General features: G+C 38.0%; 1 protein-coding gene across 1 annotated transcript in view; it reads right to left on the reverse strand.

Moving 5' to 3' along the window:
• Positions 1 to 578: 578 nt before the first annotated feature.
• The window catches only part of LOC122970466 (gamma-aminobutyric acid type B receptor subunit 1-like), a 106,405-nt gene continuing 87,057 nt past the window's right edge, over positions 579 to 19,926 (reverse strand). Inside the window, exons 5-7 of the mRNA XM_044336614.1 lie at positions 12,967 to 13,152; positions 12,240 to 12,257; positions 579 to 732 (exon numbers count right to left, since the gene is read on the reverse strand). Of these exons, the coding sequence (XP_044192549.1) occupies positions 635 to 732; positions 12,240 to 12,257; positions 12,967 to 13,152 (302 nt within the window). The 3' untranslated portion in view covers positions 579 to 634. The remainder of the gene's footprint in view (positions 733 to 12,239; positions 12,258 to 12,966; positions 13,153 to 19,926) is intronic.

Here is a 19,926-nt window from a genome sequence, read left to right on the forward strand (position 1 = left end):
TTACAGTCCAACTTGGCCCTGGCTTACAATTATTTGTGTAGAAATTAGCCCTCTTACATGAACTAAATATTTTTACAGGTTTTAGTTTGATGTTTCTGCTTTTCAAAGGATGTGAGGACAACTGGAAAGAAAAACAAATGTCTTTAGTCTCTTTCTATCTGTATCTATTCACACACAGAGTTGACCTTTCCCTCACTGGGTTGGTCACAGGGAGGCAGTGGAGGCATACTGGGAGAGAGATATTTGGAGTGCAGTCTTAATTAAAAGATGCTAATGCATGCTGCTGCCTGCTGGCTACAGCCATAGCTCCATGCTTCCATATCAAATCTCTGTTAAATCCTGGATTAATGCTGCCTCCGGTTTAACAACCTGAGGAACACAATACAGCATCACCAACGCCCAAATACCCACAGAAAAACAGTCACTGCTCCAAAACATTATGCTGCCTTTCACTCAGTGTGACCGATGCACAAACCTCAAACTGATTGGACAGACTGCAATTATACTGTTGTCAAAGCCTGAGTTCTGAATAGCAATACAGTGGGAAGCAATAACAAGCCAGTGCACCCCTCAATAATACATTTTATTTGTTGTTTACTGAGGAGCTGACAACTGACACATTGACCTTTGTGGCCTATTGGAAAGGAATGTGTTCACTTAAGTGTTTCTTCGTTATCTGCAGAATAGAGACCTCAGACTGCTCAGGCTGTGTATCAAGCATGTTGATAGGACCTTCAGGGCACAAAAAGAAATGAGAATAATTAAAGCAAACTATTGTACGAGCTGAAAAATATCCTGCTGATACTTTATAAAAGATATGTTTATATGACAAATGTAATTAATAGTCTGCTTTTCTGTTCCTGTCAAGCACAATGAGTTGCAGTATTTTGTATTATGGACATGTTAATACAACATAGCATTTCAGTGAACATGTTAACAGTGCTCATTTGGTACACTTCCAAGTAATTATTAAACTAATTATTAAATTATAACTGTGGATAATGTTGAAAATCATGTAATAAGTTAATAACCTACCTACAATGTGTTATAATTTTGAGCATGTAACCTAATAACTTTTTGCATATAGTGTGATGACTTATTACATTAAGTGTGTACTCAAACCACACATTAGTGGGAGTCTCTTGTGCAAAAACCAGGACATCATCCCTCACTGGCCTCCCACCGATAAAACACTTATGTTTGTTAGAATGCCTGGCTAAGCTGGGGACCACATGGATACTACCACAGTCAAAAAATGAAATAGGTTATTGCATTTTTATTGTGAATTAGTTAGTGCAGGTCAATTAAATATGCAATGTGAAATGTATCTACCGGCAAGCATTAATCTCAACACATATGAATAACAACGTTTTTTTTGTTTTGTTTTGTTTTGTTTTTACAAATAAATAAATAATCAATTAATATTTGCTCAGGCTTAATGTAGCTTTTCCTTCAAGGAAATTTCTATTTAAAGTACTTAATTACATAAGGAAAAGTCTTGAAAATTATTTAGAAATGACAGACTGGTAAAATAAAACATTACCATAATATGTGTAATAAAACATACTAGTAAACTAAAATAATAATGGTCAAGGCAGGTGAATTTGAGACTCTAAATTGCCCATACTATAGGTGTGAATGGTTGTAACCAGTGGTGACTCATTGTGCTGTAAAACACTGGATGAGAGTGTCAGCTGCTGAAAATGGCTGAAATATTCTTTACTTCAACTTTCAGCTGGTAAATTTTCAATAGAAGTCTTCAGTTTTGATGTTGCTGACAAAAAGATACTTGCAGTCAGATAAAAGTAATGACACAACCTTATTAAAGGTATAATATGTAATTATTCCACATTAAAATGTTTAAAAACAACTAGACCTATGTTATATATTTTGTTGAGTTGTGTACTTACATTATCCCAAATGTTTCTAACAATTTTCAAACCCAGAGAAATCTGTAATTTAATCAAAGTAACGGACAGTTACATTTGGTCGCATGTCAATGGTGTCATACCTCCTCTACCAAAGAGTAAACACGCACAAGATGCATATGGCGGTGCTGTGTTTATCCGCTACAATGGCTTCTACCAAAGAGTAACTTACACACATACAAGATAATACATTGGCATTATGGTTGTTCCACAGAGACCTTTATAAATTGACTTTTATTCAGTTTTAAACCACATTTTCATGATAAATTTAGGTCGCTTTTAGCTATATCTTTTAGCCGGAAGAAGGATTTTAGTAATTGGACGTCTGGATCTTAAGTTATCAGAGAAATAAACTGGGCAAACGTTAGCAGCAGCTCGGCTAACAGCCCCTCCAGGAAGTCTGGTGGTCACCAAACATTGTTGGAGAAATATAGATTTTTTTTAGGTGAAACAGCTTTAATTAGTATTTTTAACAATTTGAATCTGCATATACGCTTGTTTCTGCAGATAATTCCGCTCCCGGGAGAAACCGACCGAATGTCTGGATCTTGCGTTATAAGAAAAATAAACTGAACAAACGTTAGCAGCAGCTCGGCTAACAGCCCGTACCGGACGTCCGGTCGTCACCGTACATCGTCAGAGAAACACTGATTTTTTAGGTAAAACAGCTTTAATTAGTATTTTAACGATTTTAATTTGTGTGTATGTTTGTCTTTAGAGAGGTGGAGACCTCTGCAGATAATTCGGCTCCCGGTAAAAACATCTCGAATGATTAACACTGGAGTAATCCTATCCCAGTGAAGCTGGTTATTTAACAACGAAGACAACAACTCCCATGATCCCTTGCTACTTCACACCGTCATCACTGTCTGTCTTTTGTTATTGTTTTGATTGAGAGACCCCCAGCGGCTGAAATTACATATTGTGCATTTGAATAAATCTAGCAAGAACTAAAGTCTTAAAAATGAAGAAAGGGCTTGCCACAAACCCATTGCATTGCTGTGGAGTGAAACAGGATTTCACTTACATTGCTCACATAGTCCAACGCTTTGAGGCTACAGTACTAATCAACACTTTTATATCAACAATGAATCAAATGATTATGTGTAATGTGAAAGCGGTTGCACAGTAGGATCTTTCTGCTATTTGATTTGGTTTAACAGCTGTTTGGTTTAGTCTCATGGCTCTTATCAAGCTCGTATCCAGCAACAGGCAGCTGTTTTCAGTGGAAAATATCTGATAAACCCACTGTACACTACCTCCTCAGCACCAAACAGCAGAAAAACACAGTTGGAGACTAACTGGTGAACACACTGGAGTATTTAGCAGCTGAAGAGATATTTCCCTCAGGAGTTGGTGGAGACCAAACCAGAGCTAAAAGGAGAGTTAATATTGGACTTACATTCATCAGGTGAACACAAACACGACTCCATATGAATGTTAATGTTGTTCTGTGTCTGTTGGATGTGTAAATACCTGTCAACGTTTTGTTTACAGCTTGTTCTGCTGCCCCCTTGTGCAGCTTTAAAAACTATAATACACACAAATATAGATTCTTTGATGTCTATTTGGGACTTTTGCAAGTATTATATCTTATATACGCCATATACACCCACCATCATACACCATGTCGTTGTATATCATGAGTAGACCACACCATTTAAATTTCGTGTAAATCGGATGATGTTTGTCACATAAGGCTGATTTTCTGTTGTCAGTAATTGGCTCTATGACTATGACTCAATATTGACATGTAGATGTATTCAGGCCTGGACTCTTATTAAGCATGAGAAATTTGGGGCAGATTGGACAGTGCAAATTTAAGTTACAACAACTTCCTGTTAAATGCCCTGCAAAGTTGACTGGCACACCACGCCAAGTGCATTCCATGAAGATTAAAAAGCTTCACAATTTAGCATTACAAAGGTTTTTAGATGCCACCTGTGAAATATGAAGTCACTTGGATTAAATCTCTAGGACAGGTTCGTTAAAATACAACGCCTGTAAATTGAGAAAGCATGAGAAATTTGGTGGTTGGACAATGTACATTGAACTTATGAACAACTTGCCGTTTCATGGCAAAACATCAAAGTTTGCCACATCACCACAGCAACAGGCGTATAATGAAAACTCAAGATTTTGATAACTTTTCATCATAAAGGTCTTTATATGACACTGACAAAATTTGAAGTTGGTTGAGATAAATCTCTAGGAGGAGTTTGTTAAAATAGTAATAGCAAAGTAAATCCAATATGGCTGACTTCCTGTTTGACTTAGGGTATTGCTCCAAGAGAGTCTTTTGTGCGTCTGGACATGATACCTGTGCCCACCAAATGTCGTTCATCTACATTAAATTTACAGGTGGGGACTTTTAATCTGAAATTTTCTACGGGGCATCCTCAAGTTATTTTGCCACACCCATGACCCATATCAGACAACTAAATACACCCCCTCTGACGTGTGTGTCAAGTTTCATGAGTTTTCAAGCATCCCTAGCCCCTTTAAAACAGCTTCCTGTTTCATGATGAATAATGCATCGCCATGGTAACAGCTTTTGATGGAAACTCAAAAGCTTCAACATTTAGCATCATGAACTTCTTACAACTTAGCAGACCAAATTTTTGGTGGGTCTGGTTAACCTGCTAGGAGTAGTTAGTAAAAGCATGGGGCCTATAATTTTGTGTTGCCAGTAGGTGGCACTATTACTGTGATCCAATATTGGCCTGTACATGTCTTCAGACCAGGATTCTTATCAAACATGTGAAATTTAGGAAAGATCTGACCATGTGGAGTTGAATTGAAACACTTTGTTTTGCAATAGTGAAACATCGAAATTCATTGCTTCGCCACAGCAACAGCGTTCAATGAAAACTCACAATCTTCACCATATATCATCATGGTCTTAATGCTTTTCTGAACAAATTTGAAGGAGATGTGTTCAACCTGCTAGGTAGACGTTGTAAAAGTACAGCACCTGTAACTTCCTGTTGCCAGTAGGTGGCGCTATGACAACGAGTCTGTATTGACACATGGATGCATTCAGGTATGGACCTTTATCAAGCATGAGAAATTTGGGGCAGATTGGGCAATGTACATTAAAGTTATAACAACTTCCTGTTTCATGGTGAAACATCAAAGTTTTCCGTATCGCCATGGCAATAAGTGTGTTCAGCAAAAACTCAAGATTTTGATCACTTTTCATTACAAACGTCTTTAGATGACACGGTCCAAATTTGAAGTTGGTTGGGTTAAAGCTCTAGAAAGAGTTCGTTAAAATGCAACGTCTGGATATGGCAAAAACTGCACCAAATTGCACAGTAAATTCAAAATGTCCAACTTCCTGTTGGACTTAGGGTATGGCTCCAAGAGGCTTTTTTGTGTGTCTGGACATGATACATGAGCATACCAAATTTCGTTCATCTACGTCAAATTTAAGGGTGGTGTTCTTTTAATTTGAAATTTTGGAGGGGGCACCCTTGAGCCATTTTGCCACGCATGTGCCCAAGATCCATAAAATATTAAATTTTTCACTACTTTCTGACGCATTCAATTTTCAATTTTATTAAAACAGCACCAAATCACAACAAAAGTCATCTCAGGGTACTTTTCACATAGAGCAGGTCTAGACTGTACTCTTAAATTTACAGAGACCCAACAATTCACCCACGAGCAAGCACTTGGTGACAGCGGCAAGGAAAAACTCCCCTTTAACGAGAAGAAACCTCAAGCAGAACCTGGCTCTTTGCTTGTGCAAGTTTCACGAGTTTTCAAGCATGTTTAGGCCCTCAAAAATGCGTTTCTTTAAGGAGGAGGAGGAGAAGAAGAACTTCAGTTTCAATAGGGCCTTCCCACCGCTAAGTGCTCGGGCCCTAACAATACTAATTTCTTCAACTACAGTAGGGCCTTCACACTGTTCGGTGCTCAGGCCCTAATAATAATAATGATAATAATACTAATAATAACAGTAATAATGATATCTTCAAATGCAATAGGGCCTGAGGAACAATAGGTTCCTCACATTTTTGTGCTCTGGCCCTAATAATGATAATCTCTATAAAAACAATAGGTTCTTTGCACTTTCAGTGCAAGGGCCCTAATTATCACCTTTCTCACAATGTCAACAAAAACTGAAAATGTATAAGCTTCGTAAAAGTAGAATTTATGGTAGAGCTGTTGTATTGTATTGCATTACATTGCAGAGGTGTTCTTAATAAAGTGCTCGGTGGATAAATGGATTATGGATAAATATAAATTGATAAATAAGCAATGTCTGTTTTTTATGTATTCCATCTTATGTATCTCATGTATACTGTGTTTTATAGAGCTGACTTTTTGTTGTGCAGTAAAGCTTTTCATCATTTGTGAAAGGGACAGCTGATTTTCTGAGGAGCTAAATACCTTTTAGTCACTTTATGATCACAGCTGGTGCAGAAAAATGCCACAGCAGGGCACAGACAGGTGCTGTAATTTTGGGTTGTGAGTGTGTTTTGCTGTTTAAAATGAATCAGATGTTTCACTGAGTGGATGTGCAAATCTGACAAGGCAGAGAATAATTATCATGAGCAACCAGAGTCTTCAAAAAAATTCAATTGAGATGACGGCTTCAAATGACTTCCAGGTTGTTTCTTGGAACATTAGGTTTCTCTCACATTAGATGGATGCGGCCCAGTCATTCCTCTCTCTAAGTCTAAGGATAGAAGAGATGCTGGATGTTAATTAGGACAAAACAGAAGGACAGTGTGTCCCCAAAGCCAGGGAGCAGAGAGGACTCAGCTGGAGTCAGTGGGACTGTAATGGAAGTGCAGAGAGCTTTTTCCTGCCTCATTCTAAACATCCACACAATAACATTTGCTAAACATAAATCTTCTGCCCTCACTGTCTCTTTCAATGCCCAGTCACATTCTGCTCTCTTCCTTCTCTATTTCACCTTGGTACATGCACCATCACTCTTTTTCTCCACCCTCTGTCTCCTCTATTTCCCTCCATCCTCTGGGTATCGGTGTCTCACTGTCTCTCCTAAGCATTATTTACCTGCATACCTGCAAACCTCTGACAGATTGTGGCACTAACATGGCCATTTACCACTGCACACAACACACTGGAATAATCCTGGCAGAGACATTCACATCAGGAGACATTAGCAGCAGCACTCTGGCATGACGACTGATCTGACACTTGAATGTATTTGAAAGAAATCACACCCTGACTGTTGCTTTTGTCATACATCTTAATCTTCTTGTATTATATTCTAATCCTGAGGCCAGTGTCTTACTGCCACCTACTGTTGCGAGTGCAGTCTTTTCTGGATTCACAGACATTTAGCTGTAAATTTTATAAGAAAGAAGAGTCATTATTACAGTTATTCTATAATTGTGCATTTTCACTGCAGTCTAAAGATTTAGATGAATACTTAGTCCTTTATAGATCTGTAAGATCTCTATCAGATGCAGGGGATCTCAGCTGTGGAAAAAGTACCATCACAGTGAAACACAATCTTCCTGTTATGTACAGACGGGTGACAAATTAAAGGAAAAACTGGTACAGGTCTGAATGCTTGACCCCTACAGTGAGGGGATGTGGTGGCTCTATTATGCTGTGGGGGCCATTTTGCTTTGGGTCCACTTGTCCCCTTAGAGGGAAGGATCACTGAAAACCAATACAAATTTGTTCTGAGTCACCATTATCCTATGATGAAACATTTATCCTGATGGGATGAACACCATTCTTCAAAAAGATAGGTGTTCAATTGGGTTGAGATCTGGTGACTGATAAACACATGATGTGAATATGATTCACATAATTTTCATACTCAAACCATTCAGTGACCCCTCGTTTACTATGAATTGGGGCATTGTTATCCTGAAGAAGACCACTCCCATCAGGATAGAAATGTTTCATCATTCATCAATATATCCCGGAACAATAGTATTTACAAGACTTTTGTAGACTACAAAACAACATGAGGTGCAACTTATTTTTTCTCTCCAATAACAGGACGTGCAAACTTCTCACAGCCATAAGCACTAGTTAGTAGTAACAGAGGAATTATGTGTATACCCCAATGAGGGGACATTGGACACACCAACAATATAACTGCAATCAGCAAGAAACAACAATGCCGTTTGCTCTTGAAGATGCACGCACAATCACACACACTGTCGATACAGATAGTGTAAAACATGACTAAAACATGACACTGCCCCCTAGGTTCTTCTGGCTAAAACTTTTACTCTTTTTCTGTAAGGGAAGTCAGGCAAAGCTGGCCTCCTTTGAGTGATGCATTTCACTGACCAATACACAGAGCAGAGGCCATCACCTACACATTGTAATGCACACAGCAGAAGGATGCTATTTCACTCGCTACACCAGCTGAAGAAGAAAATTGTGATGTTTTGATAACAAATGATTGGCAAAAATCAGTAAAAGACACATGGGTCAGTGTTGTAGTACTCGAGTCCAGGACTCAGACTTGAGTCCAACTTGAGTCCTGATTTTCAGGACTCATGACTCGACCTGGACTTGAGCATTGATGACTTGGACTTGGACTCAAGTATTGGCTGCATTTGAACTCGGAAGTTGGAGGCAAAGACTCAGACTTGTAAATTGACAAAGAAGTTAAAGGTTTTTTTTGTTTGTTTTTGTTAGATTTTTGCAATAGGCCCTTCTAATTTGGCATAAGATATTAGCTACATTAATTGGAGATGCACTGATCGATCGTCCACTGATCTAAAAAGGCCGGTTTTCAGCTGATTGGCCATCGGTGACTGGCAGATCTGTCTCATACGTCTCATATTTTTTGCGGGTCAAATTTTCTGCACATAGCTGCACTATAATTCACAACATACACACAGAGTGTGTGCCGCAGCTGCGGCACACAGTATAGCCACACTTACACAACATGCACGTTGTGCACACAGCATGACAGCCACAGCCACAAACACACACGTCGTTGGTGTGAAAGCTCTTTAGCGAGTGAAGAAGACACAAAACTTGCAATTTGTAGTACCTTTAAGTCCAATTTTTTTTTTTTTTTTAAATCGTATTAATTTTTATAAAGAAAAAATCAGATTTGGCAAAAATTGGAATCAGTAGGTCAGACTGTTAAAAAAAATTGGAAACCAAAATCAACCAAGAAAATTACATCATTAATATTAATATGAAACGGTGACATCTGTGTCATTTTTGTTTAATGTAATGTTTTTTTATTTGTATGTGGAGTGGAGCACTGGAGCCCATCTTGGAACTCGACTCACATTCAACCTTGATGACTCAAACTTGGACTCAGGTAATGGGCACTTGACTCAAACTCTTCTTTGGTGACTTAGACTTGGTTTGACTTGGACTCGAGATTTAGTGACTCGACTACAACACTGACATGGGTATAATAAATTCTGTTTTCTTTATTAGAATATATTTATGGGCAAGGCAGGCTTCCTTTGGCCTCCGAGAGAAACCTCCTCTGTGTTTAAAGAGTCACTAAAAGGTGAGATGAAACCACTCCTCGAAGGTCTCTATTTTTAGTTAAAAAAAGGGTGTCTGAAACTTAACTCACAGTAAGTCCAACACACAGAAGTCTGGAGTGACATAATAATAATCTGAAATCTGAGCAATTGTTGAGCTATGATGGAAAGAAAGAAAACATATATGCCAATGTCGGCCGATAATATCAGCCAGCCGATATATCAGTTGGGTTCTGAGTGTAATCCTCCTACTCCAAAAGAGATGATTAATTGAATGATACTACTGAGAAAATTATGCATACAGAAATGAAAGTCAAGGATTCCTTGAAAGCAGTAACCAGCAAACAGAGTGTCTAAACACATGATAAGTGTATTTCCAAACAGCGCTGTAAGTACTACAGGAAACTGACGTTATGTCCTCTGTATTTTTTCTTGGAATGTGTGGGTTTTGGCATCCTGGAGGGAGTTATAACTACTCTAACTATTTGTTGTGTGTAAGATTCTGCCAACAGCCAGATCACAACCTGCATGACAAATGACACCTGATCTGGTGAAATTTGGCTCAATTCTAAAATAAATCAGGGATGAACAATTCAGGGTTAAAATTGAGCCCAGTCCAAGATTTTATTCCTGGGAGGCTCTGAAGGAATATTTATGCCTTTATAGACATTGGCTGCTGCACCTATGAGTTAGTGTACATAAAGTACATACATTTTTTTTTTTTAGAATTAAGTCTCCCTTTTTTTGTTTTAGTGTTTTGTGATATGTTGGTTGTATTTACATTTTCTTGTTATGTGTATTTTGAACATTATTCTTGTATTTAATTGCCATACTTTTTGTTTTATCTATAATGTTTCTGGTGTTTTTTAATTAAACATGTTAAAAATAGATTTTAAAATACTTTCTTTTCTTGTCCTCACTCCCAGTCACATTGAAACCCAATGGAAAGAGGTTAAATGGTAAAAGGTAACTAATGAATTTCAGTCACAGTTCATGAAGATGCCATGTATAGAATGGGAATGCAAGGGAAACTGAATAATGGCACAATTTCTAGATGAAAACACTGATTGTAAAACATAATTGACACCATTCTGATCTAAAAACAAAGTTGATATAAAAACTAAAACATAAAAACATGAAAATAATAAACCATGGGAATGGTTTTATAGTTGTCCTAGTTATACAATCCTGTTTGTTTTTCCACAGTCAAGCAGTCTATCAGGTCAGTTTTGCTCCCCAGAGAGGAAAAAGGAAGTCCTAATTTTAGCATAGACCTGCCAACAAATATATTCAGCATAGCAGTTGTTTGATGCGTGATTATTCACAGGATATTACTTAAACCACAGACTGAGGCAACTTAATGACTTCTAGTCTGAACAAAGACACATGAGATTCTCAGGCTTGAAAAATGCCACCTACTCGTCATCTGGAATGGAAGCAGCTCTATCATGTTATAAGCAGTGCAACATCGCCACCATGAGATTCACTGGCAGTACTGTCAAAGGAGAATCAGTCTTATATCAGCAACTGAAACTATTCAGGGCCCCAAGCACTGAAAGTGCAAGGAACCTATTAATTTTTTAGAGATTATTAGGGCCTGTGCACCAAATGGTGAGAAGGCCATATTGTAATTCGAGGAATTATTAATTGGGCACCTGGCACTGAACGTTCGAGGAATCTTGTTTTGTGCAGGTTACTATTAGGTCCTGAGCATGTCTTTCTTCAATAGTGGGAGCAAAGACAGAAAATCACTGTACAGGTACATTTACACATAACTCTTGTCTTAGTAATAGCAAGAATGTTATGTTTGGTGCATGTAGATTGCTTTTGTTTAACGATCTGTGATGTTGTAATGGGTTATGAGTAAGTAAATAGCTAATTGAGCTAAGCTAGCAGCTACAGACTGATGAAATAATATATATTTTTTAACCCATTACAAAATTACAGATTATTAAACAAAAGAAATCTACATGCACCAGTTCAAAAATATCATTCTTGTTATTACTAAGGTGGAAGTTATGTGTAAACATACCTGCGCATTGATTATCTGTCTTCTCCACTCCCACTCTGTCTTCTCCATGGACTTCCAAACTCCTTCTCTTGTTTACTAACTGTGGATGTTGCGAAGTTGTCACTCCGTTTGAGACTGACCAATAGAGGCATGTCTTACATCTTTCATTGTAGGTCCTGCCCCAAAATTCAGCTCAACAGCAAGCAAAACTTTTGGATTTGCAAACAAAACCTTTGGTTTCGCAAAGAAAAGTTTTTGATTCTGTTTGATTGCATAATAAAGACTCAAAAGTAACTTCACATGAAAGACTGAAGCAGAGAGAAACAGTGAGAGAGATGCAGTTTAAAAGACATGTTACAAAATGACTTGAGTGGAGCTCTCTGCTCAGCAACACAACACGACTTGAGAGCAGGAAGCAACAGTCTGTTAATTTTCACATTCTGTTTTCTTCAGGTCTCTCCTGAACATTTTTCCAGACTTAATGTTATGTTCTTTTTGAGCTGACAACATCAGGATATTGAACTCCTATGTCCACACGTAGCATTTCTCACACAGGATGAATTTCTTCAACCAATATTCCAAGTTCAGCAGCAGAAAACAAGAACTATCCTAATTAGTCCAGGCTTAAGGATTTATTGGTCTTCACTCCATCCAGTCACTTTAGCAGTGTGTTTCATTGATTAACAAACTTTCACCCACAGAGCAGGGACTTAAACCTGCAGCCTTTTCAGTCAAGTCGACCATGTTGGTTGCACAGATACAAAGATTTCAGCATCATTCAGTTTAGTTGGATTAAGTCATGCAGTATACCTCATCAGTAAAGAATGAAAATGTTCTTACCTTTGTAGTGTCGATCATCTTTGGAAACAAAAAAGAAAAGTCAAATCAGACAGACAGAGTCAGTTCATCTTGAAAAGTTAGAGTCAGAATACCTTCCAGAGAGTTCAGCTGATGTAGGTCACTAACATACAGTGTAGCACTGGTGTCAAAGCACTCAAGATGTATACACTGCAAAAACACAGTCAGTCATTGTGAGCCATTTTTCTTTTCAATGGACACATTTAATAATTCTGAGAGCAGATATTCAATCAAGTGTTTTCACATTGTTGTGGTCTTGCTTGGTGATCGTAATAAAATTCCAATATTCACTTTCTTACAACGATTTCTGTTGTGTTTCTTACTTTTTTCATTAAAGTCACCTTCTCACACTGGTCTGAGCAGTCTCTGCTGTTTTTGAAGGGCCATCTACATGACATCTCACAGTTTCATGCTATTAAACTAATGGACAGTTGGTGACATTAATGACTCCACAAACAGCAAAGAACCAGCAGAAAGCAAGGAAGAGGGCTGCTATCAAAGCATTCAAGTTGGGATTCAAAATATTAAAAAATGGCTTTGACACAAAACATTCACCCTATTTTGTGCTATCTTCAGTATTAATGACTGAGCAAAAAATATTGAACATCTATCCTGGACATTTGTTTGTTTTGTTTGTGTTGTGTTTTTGCCATTTAAAACCTGAATATTTATACATGCAGCAGAATGTGAAGTAATGAGAGTGACTCACAGTGACACACAGGTTTGGGTATGTCCCACTTGCCCAACTTATTGCACTGTGTTGTGTTTCGGCCCATGAGGATGAAGCCAGGCAGACAGGTGTACTGCAGCACTGTACCCTCCACTGGGGGCCCCAAGGGCCACGAAGATACTCGGCCATTTTCCAATGACGTCCACACTCGAGGACACAACAACACTAAGACAGAAAGACACAGGAGACTTAATTCTATACATGTTCTGAAGAAGCATTTCATACTTTGTGACAGTGTGATAGCAGCAGAGTGAGCTGCTGTCTGCCACAATGTCTTTTTAAATACAACCCCTGGGTTGCAGCAAAGTTGGATGTTTTCAAACCTAACAAATAATGGCTTTAATCTCTCCATATAAAGCAAGGAATGTTTGTCCATCCATATAGGTATTAAGGGGACGGGCAATGCTCTCTCTGGGTTCTGAGAAATCAGCCTGTTCTGAACAGGCACGTTTTGAACGGGCACTGCACTAGTCTTATGTGACATGTGACATGTTTAATACAGATGTGGCCGAAGTTATTGGTACCCTTGCATTTTATTAAAATAATGCACCATTCACCCTGAACAAAGTTGAAATTAAAATATATTTTATTATCAGTGCATGTCTATGTTTGGTTTGCAGTGGAACAAAATAAAAAAGTTTTGAAAATAACTGAATTCATGCTTATTCTACAAAGACATTCTAAAATAGCCTGGACAAGATTATCAGTACCCTTTAGAAGTTGTAAGAAATAATTGGTTTGTAGTGATACTTTAAGCAGACTATTGTGTTTTAATTAATATCACAGGTGTTCTCAATCTTATAATCACTGATGCAGCCAGTTTAAAAGGAGAAAATTACTCACTCTGCTGTTTTGTGCCACAGTGTGCATCACTTTGAACATGGAAAACAGAAGGAAAACTAGAGGGTGGTCTGAAGAAATTAGAAAAAGGTAATAGCCAAGTATGGTCAATGTAAATGTTACAAGACCAAGCTCCAAAGAGCTTGATGTTCCTGTGACCACTGTTGTTAAAAAGTTTAAGGCCCATGGAACTGTAGCTAACATCTCTGGATGTGGTCACAAGAGGAAAATTGGTTGAATGGTTGAGAAAGAACCAAGGAAAACTTCAATGCAGATCCAAGCTGATCTTCAAGTTCAAGGTACAATAGTTTCAAGTTGCACCATCTGTCGCTGTCTGAATGAAAATGGGCTCCATGGCAGAAGACCCAGGAAGACCCCACTTCTAAGAGAGAGACACAAAAAAGCCAGACTACCCTTTGCCAAAATTAATGTTGACAAGCCACAGTCCTTCTGGGAGAATGTGCTTTGGACAGATGAAACAAAATTAGAGCTTTTTGGTAAATCACACCAACCCTATGTTTACAGAAGAAAAGATGAAGCCCTCAAAGAAAAGAACACCATGCCTACTGTGAAACATGGAGGAGGCTCAGTGATGCTTTGGGGTTGCTTTGCTGCCTCAGGCACTGGGTGCCTTGAATCTGTGCAGGTCACAATGAAATCAGAAGACTATCAAGGCATTTTGGAGCAAAACATACAGCCCAGTGTCAGACAGCTGTGTCTTAGTCACAGTTCACGGGTCTTCCAGAAGGATAATGACCCCAAACATACATCAAAAAGCACACAAGAGTAGATGAGAAGAAAATGTTGGACCATTCTGAAGTGGCCTGCTATGAGTCCCGATGTGAACCCCATTGAACATCTGCAGAAAGAGCTGAAACTTGCAGTTGGGAGACGGCACCCATCAAATCTGAGAGAACCTGGAGCAGTTTGCTCAAGAAGAGTGGGCCAAACTACCAGTGGAGAAGTGTAGAAACCTTATTCAGAGTTACAGAAAGTGCTTGACTGCAGATATTGCCTCCAAAGGCTGTGCTACAAAATATTAAGTTAAGGGTACCAATGTTTTTGGCCATACCATTTTCATTAGTTTTATTGTATCAAACAATATGTTAAGTTGTAAATCAAAAACAAAGTTTCAGTTATATTCATTGTGAAATAAAGAATGATGGATACCATATACTTCTGTCAGTTTCAACTTAATACAGAGAAACTAGTTTTTTAAAAAAAGGTGGAAGGGTACCAATATTTTCGGCCACGTCTGTATTAGTAAACTTTGAATAAACAAGCAAACAGTGAGCCTATCAGCTCCGTGTCTGAGTGCAGCAGGTACTGTTTGATATAAACATTGTCACATCACAGTGGGGTGGGGCTTCTGGGCTCTGACTTGCTGAGCGAGACAAAGGCACATGCCCTGCTCAGTTAAAACTGCCCAAGAGAAACGAATGAGCGCACACACACACACACACACACACACACAACAAAAATACAGAGGTGGAGGCAGTAAAACTAGCCGATAGGAGCACAGACATGTTTGATTGGCAGCAGAATCAACCAGTGGAAGGCCGTAAACTGCTTCTATAGTTTAACCTCAGCTTAGTCTCAATGGTGAAGTTTCTGTCTAGCTTTAAACCATTTAATTTATCAATTCCTTATCATTTTAATTGATACATTTGTCAATTGATACATATATACATGGTTCTCGAGAAATAATAAGTAATCACCCCATTCTGAACAGGCACAATTTGAACATGCATTGTACTAGTATGTATAAATGTTTAAATGGCCAGGTATGTGTGTGGGTATAGTCAAAATTCAGTCATTCTGTATATGGTTCTTTTGGAGGTAAATCCTTAGTGTGCATAAGCCAAAATTTAGAACAGATGACAAGATGATGTCAGATTACTTTTGCTATTTCTAAAACAGGAGCAAAAACCTTTTTATCAAAGGAAATGAAAAGAGACTAGAGAAGAGTGAGTTCATTTAGTATTTTGAGACAACTCAGTTAATTTGTTCATTCATTCCATTCATTGTTTTATTTACAGTAGACCTGCATTATGATGTGTTGTCATGTTAGTGTATTGTGATGAGTAGGGTGAATGTGTATTTTGTGTTGACACCTTGTAAACTGTGTAGACCTCTGGAAAATAGCTTCTGCTATACAGAATCTAATGTTAATAAACAAAGTTTAACAATGCAGTACAGTACACACTATTTGTGATAGTGTATGGTACCTATAATAACTAAATCTGTATTTCAAAACTTTTATTTCAGTCTGTAATGTAGCAGTGGCAAAGCAGTCTGTGTTGTTATGATACAGATCAGGTCAGGACTACTGTGGAAAAAAGGTTTATTACATTTTGGTGTTTATATGGTGTGTCGTCCTTCAATTTTACACACAACATTGATTTGATGTGATTTGATTTTGGCCATCCTTCCCCTGACTTTTACTCTTGTGTCTTGTGTCTACCAGCAGGTGTGTCTTCACAGGTACTGGATGAATTGCTATTAAATTACAGACATTCATGTTCCTCCCAGGATCATCTGTAACAACTTTAACTGATTTTACCTTGTGCTATCACCAAAATTTCACTTGGTCCAACACTTTTATGATCAAATACCTGCATAACTAATAGCATTCCCATCAGCTGTTTAGTGCAAATTTTCAAATATTAGCATTCTAACACGCTAAAATTGGATGGTGAACATGGTAAACATCATACCTGCTTAGCATGTTAGCATGCTGATGTTAGCATTTAGCTCACAGCTTAACTCTACCTGAGTAATGCCTCACAGGGCTGCTAGCATGGCTGTAGACCCTTGAGGGCATATTTACTAAAGATCTTCTGCCCTTTTTTAGGGCATATCTCACATCTCGAGAACCGTCCATCCAATCTACATTGCTGGGGAATCAAGCAAGTGCAATGTCGATGTGTTAAGTTGTTTGAGAAGTGTTGAGTTGTTGAGCGATTCTCAAGAAATATATAACAATACCTCATAAACAACTTTGATCTGCTTCTTCTTCTGCCCATGGAATCAGCGAGCGGAAATACGGACATGGCCAATCTGCCATTGTACTTTGTACATTGTACTTTTTACATTGTACATTGTGGTCAGAGGTGCGATTACATCCATAGTGTTACTGACTTGAAAAAGTTCAAGAGACTTAAGCTCTACTATTGAACTGTGAATGAAACTTGACATGTACGTTCAAGCCTTGCTGATGTCTTAAGCATGTCCAAAAAAATATAAAAATACTTCATAAACAATTTTGCTTCTGCTTCTTCTGCATCAGAGGCAGGGCCCCGTTCATTCCTATGAAAGTTGCTCAGTGGCGCATGAAAAAAAGCGGTATAAAATTACCCAGATCTTCTGGGATCAATGGGCCCACAGAGCAAGCGCACAAGCAACTTTTGCCAGCCAAGCCAGCTACTTCTGGTTTAGCCCTCTGGCTAACTTGAGTGGGGATAAAACAATTCAATCATGTGGCTCTTCTAGACTGTCGAAATGTGATTGGACCAAACGGATCAAATTCTGATAGGGAAACGAGTCATTTCACAGGGGTTGTGATGCTCAAAAAAAATTATCTGCTGATTTACAGATGTCTTTCACAATGTAAGTCTATGGGAAAACCATGTGTGATGACTCCTACCTTGTAGTGCACTGTGTTCTGATTTCTCTGTATCTGTGATTAGCCTGTTGGTCATAGCTTACTATGTCCTCTAAAACACAACTAACTTCATATCCTTTTATGGCTGTTATGTCATGCCATAAAAGGATCCCACTCCCCTTTTCTCTTTCTCTCTGGCATCATATAGCTAGTCAAGTTTGTACTTACACAAACGCAACACAATACATCTTGCACTCTTCATTTTTGTTTACTAGTGCAGTGCCCGTACAAAACATGCCTGTTCGGAGCAGGCCAATTTCTCAATACCTAGAGAGAACAGAGCCCGTCCCCTAAACACCGTTCATGCAGACTATTGGTAGATGCTACAATTTACCAATGCTCCCATATCACCTCAAATGCAGGCTAACGGTAGATGCTTAGATGCACTAGAAACACAGTGAAATGAAAACTTCTTGGTAGCCAGTTCTCCATATCCTCACATATCCTAGGGGTCAGCAATTAGGTTCAACCATGGGCCACTTTTTTTCAGAATTCTTCATTAGGGGGCTGTTAACAGGTATAATGAAAACACAGGTCTATGTGTTTTGTTTATTTCTTTTCATTCATTTAAGAACAAAATTGCTTTGTAAAACGGTGTAGGATTGTATCTGAGGGCTGGTGTCATGTTTAACATCAGTAACTGAGGACTAACAGCTTATTTAAATCCTTGTCTGGCTAAAAATGACTCATGAATATATGTTCTGTGTTGACTAAAGATGTACTTCACACACACAATAAACAGCAGTCTGCTTCATTCCTGATTGAAGATCTGTCAATTTGTGTTTGTGAAGAACTAATCTGTTCAGGTCTAAAAGGCTAAAGTTGTGGAATTAAAACAGTGTTAGAATTCACATATTAAAATGTGATTTCTGGTCCGGTAATTAGACCTAATTTCAGCAGCATGCACAAGAGCACAGAGTTTCTCAGACTTCATGTGGGGGCAATATTAGGTGAAACAAGGTTATATTCATTGAAATTTCCATGACCCTTGTATTTATTTTGATATCTACAGTAGATTTGTGAAAGATTATGTAAAAATGTTGATGTTACTGTTAAAATCAAAACTTCCAAATGACAAGCACCCAAATTATTTCTAAATTTCTTACACTTGTATATGAGAGGAATAGTTCAACACTTTAGGAAATATGTTTATTTTCTTTCTGAGCGTGCGATCACTCTCATGTTTGTGTGTAGTACAAAGAACAAAGCTGGAGTCAGGGTTCTGTATAAATTTAAATGACAATTTGAACTGGAACTATTTCTTGATGAACAACAGTTTATCTATCCACCCAGTGACAGTGAAAATATACACACCTACCAACACTAAAGCTCACCAATTTGTGTCAGGATGTGGTATTGAGGCTAACTAGCTCTGTACTTAACACACAGACATGAAATTGCATTTCTCCTTTAAATTCATTTAACATGTACTTCCTACATTGTAAAGTATATTTCTAAGTCGTGGCAGTGCAGAGCATAATACTTATGCATTTATTATAATCATGGTCTCTAAACAGAGGATTTCTGATGTTGATATGTCTCCATCATTAACTGTTATGGAACAACACAGACATTCATCAGTGTACCTGTTATTGGGGACTGATTCAGTTACTTCATCATTGCTAATCCACCACTGTGTCCACTTATTCACTACTTCATCTTCAGAGGACTAGTTTGAATTCAATGACAGTGACATCTTGAGGCCATTCAGGTTAGAGTAGAAGATGATTGTGTTTTATTTCTTTAGATTTCTCTGCGCTGTGTCCTGGCTGCATACCCACAGGAAGACTGTGTTCAACTGGACTCCTCTTACCTGCATCATAAAGGGAGTGTAGGTCAAGGTTATTTCACAGGAGAGGCACAGTATTTAGGTGTGAATGTGACAAAAACAAGCCTCAGCCATGATAATTGTATGTTCAATCAGAAACAGACAATAATTCATAATCATAATATGAGTTTCTAGCAGAGGAAAGTAACTAAATACATTTACTCAAGTACTATACAATTTTTAGGTACTTGTACTTTACTTGAGTATTTCCATTTGATGCTATGTTATACTTCCACTACATTTCAGAGGGAAATATTGTACTTTCTACTCCCCTACATTTATTTGACAGTTACTTTTCCGATGAAGATTTAGCACAATGGATAACATGACAAGATTTTAAAATACAACCCATTGTTAAAGATGAAATCTTTGTGGCTTTTGATGTCTTACAAAAAAGTACTGTGTACTCAAGGTTTTATTTCAGGTGTCTGAGTTGTTAACAGTTCCACCAAATAGTGATTTTTCCCTCTAAACTTCTCTTATGGTTCCATATCAAATGATCCAATATTTCACCAAAAATCAAACATTAAAGATAAAGTTCAAAAACTGAAACGAGATTTGTGATCAGAACTTTGTTTTTTCTTCTTTCCTCTCCCATTAATCATCT

This window comes from Thunnus albacares, chromosome 19 (genome assembly GCF_914725855.1).
Source record: "Thunnus albacares chromosome 19, fThuAlb1.1, whole genome shotgun sequence".
NCBI classification, from domain to species: domain Eukaryota; kingdom Metazoa; phylum Chordata; class Actinopteri; order Scombriformes; family Scombridae; genus Thunnus; species Thunnus albacares.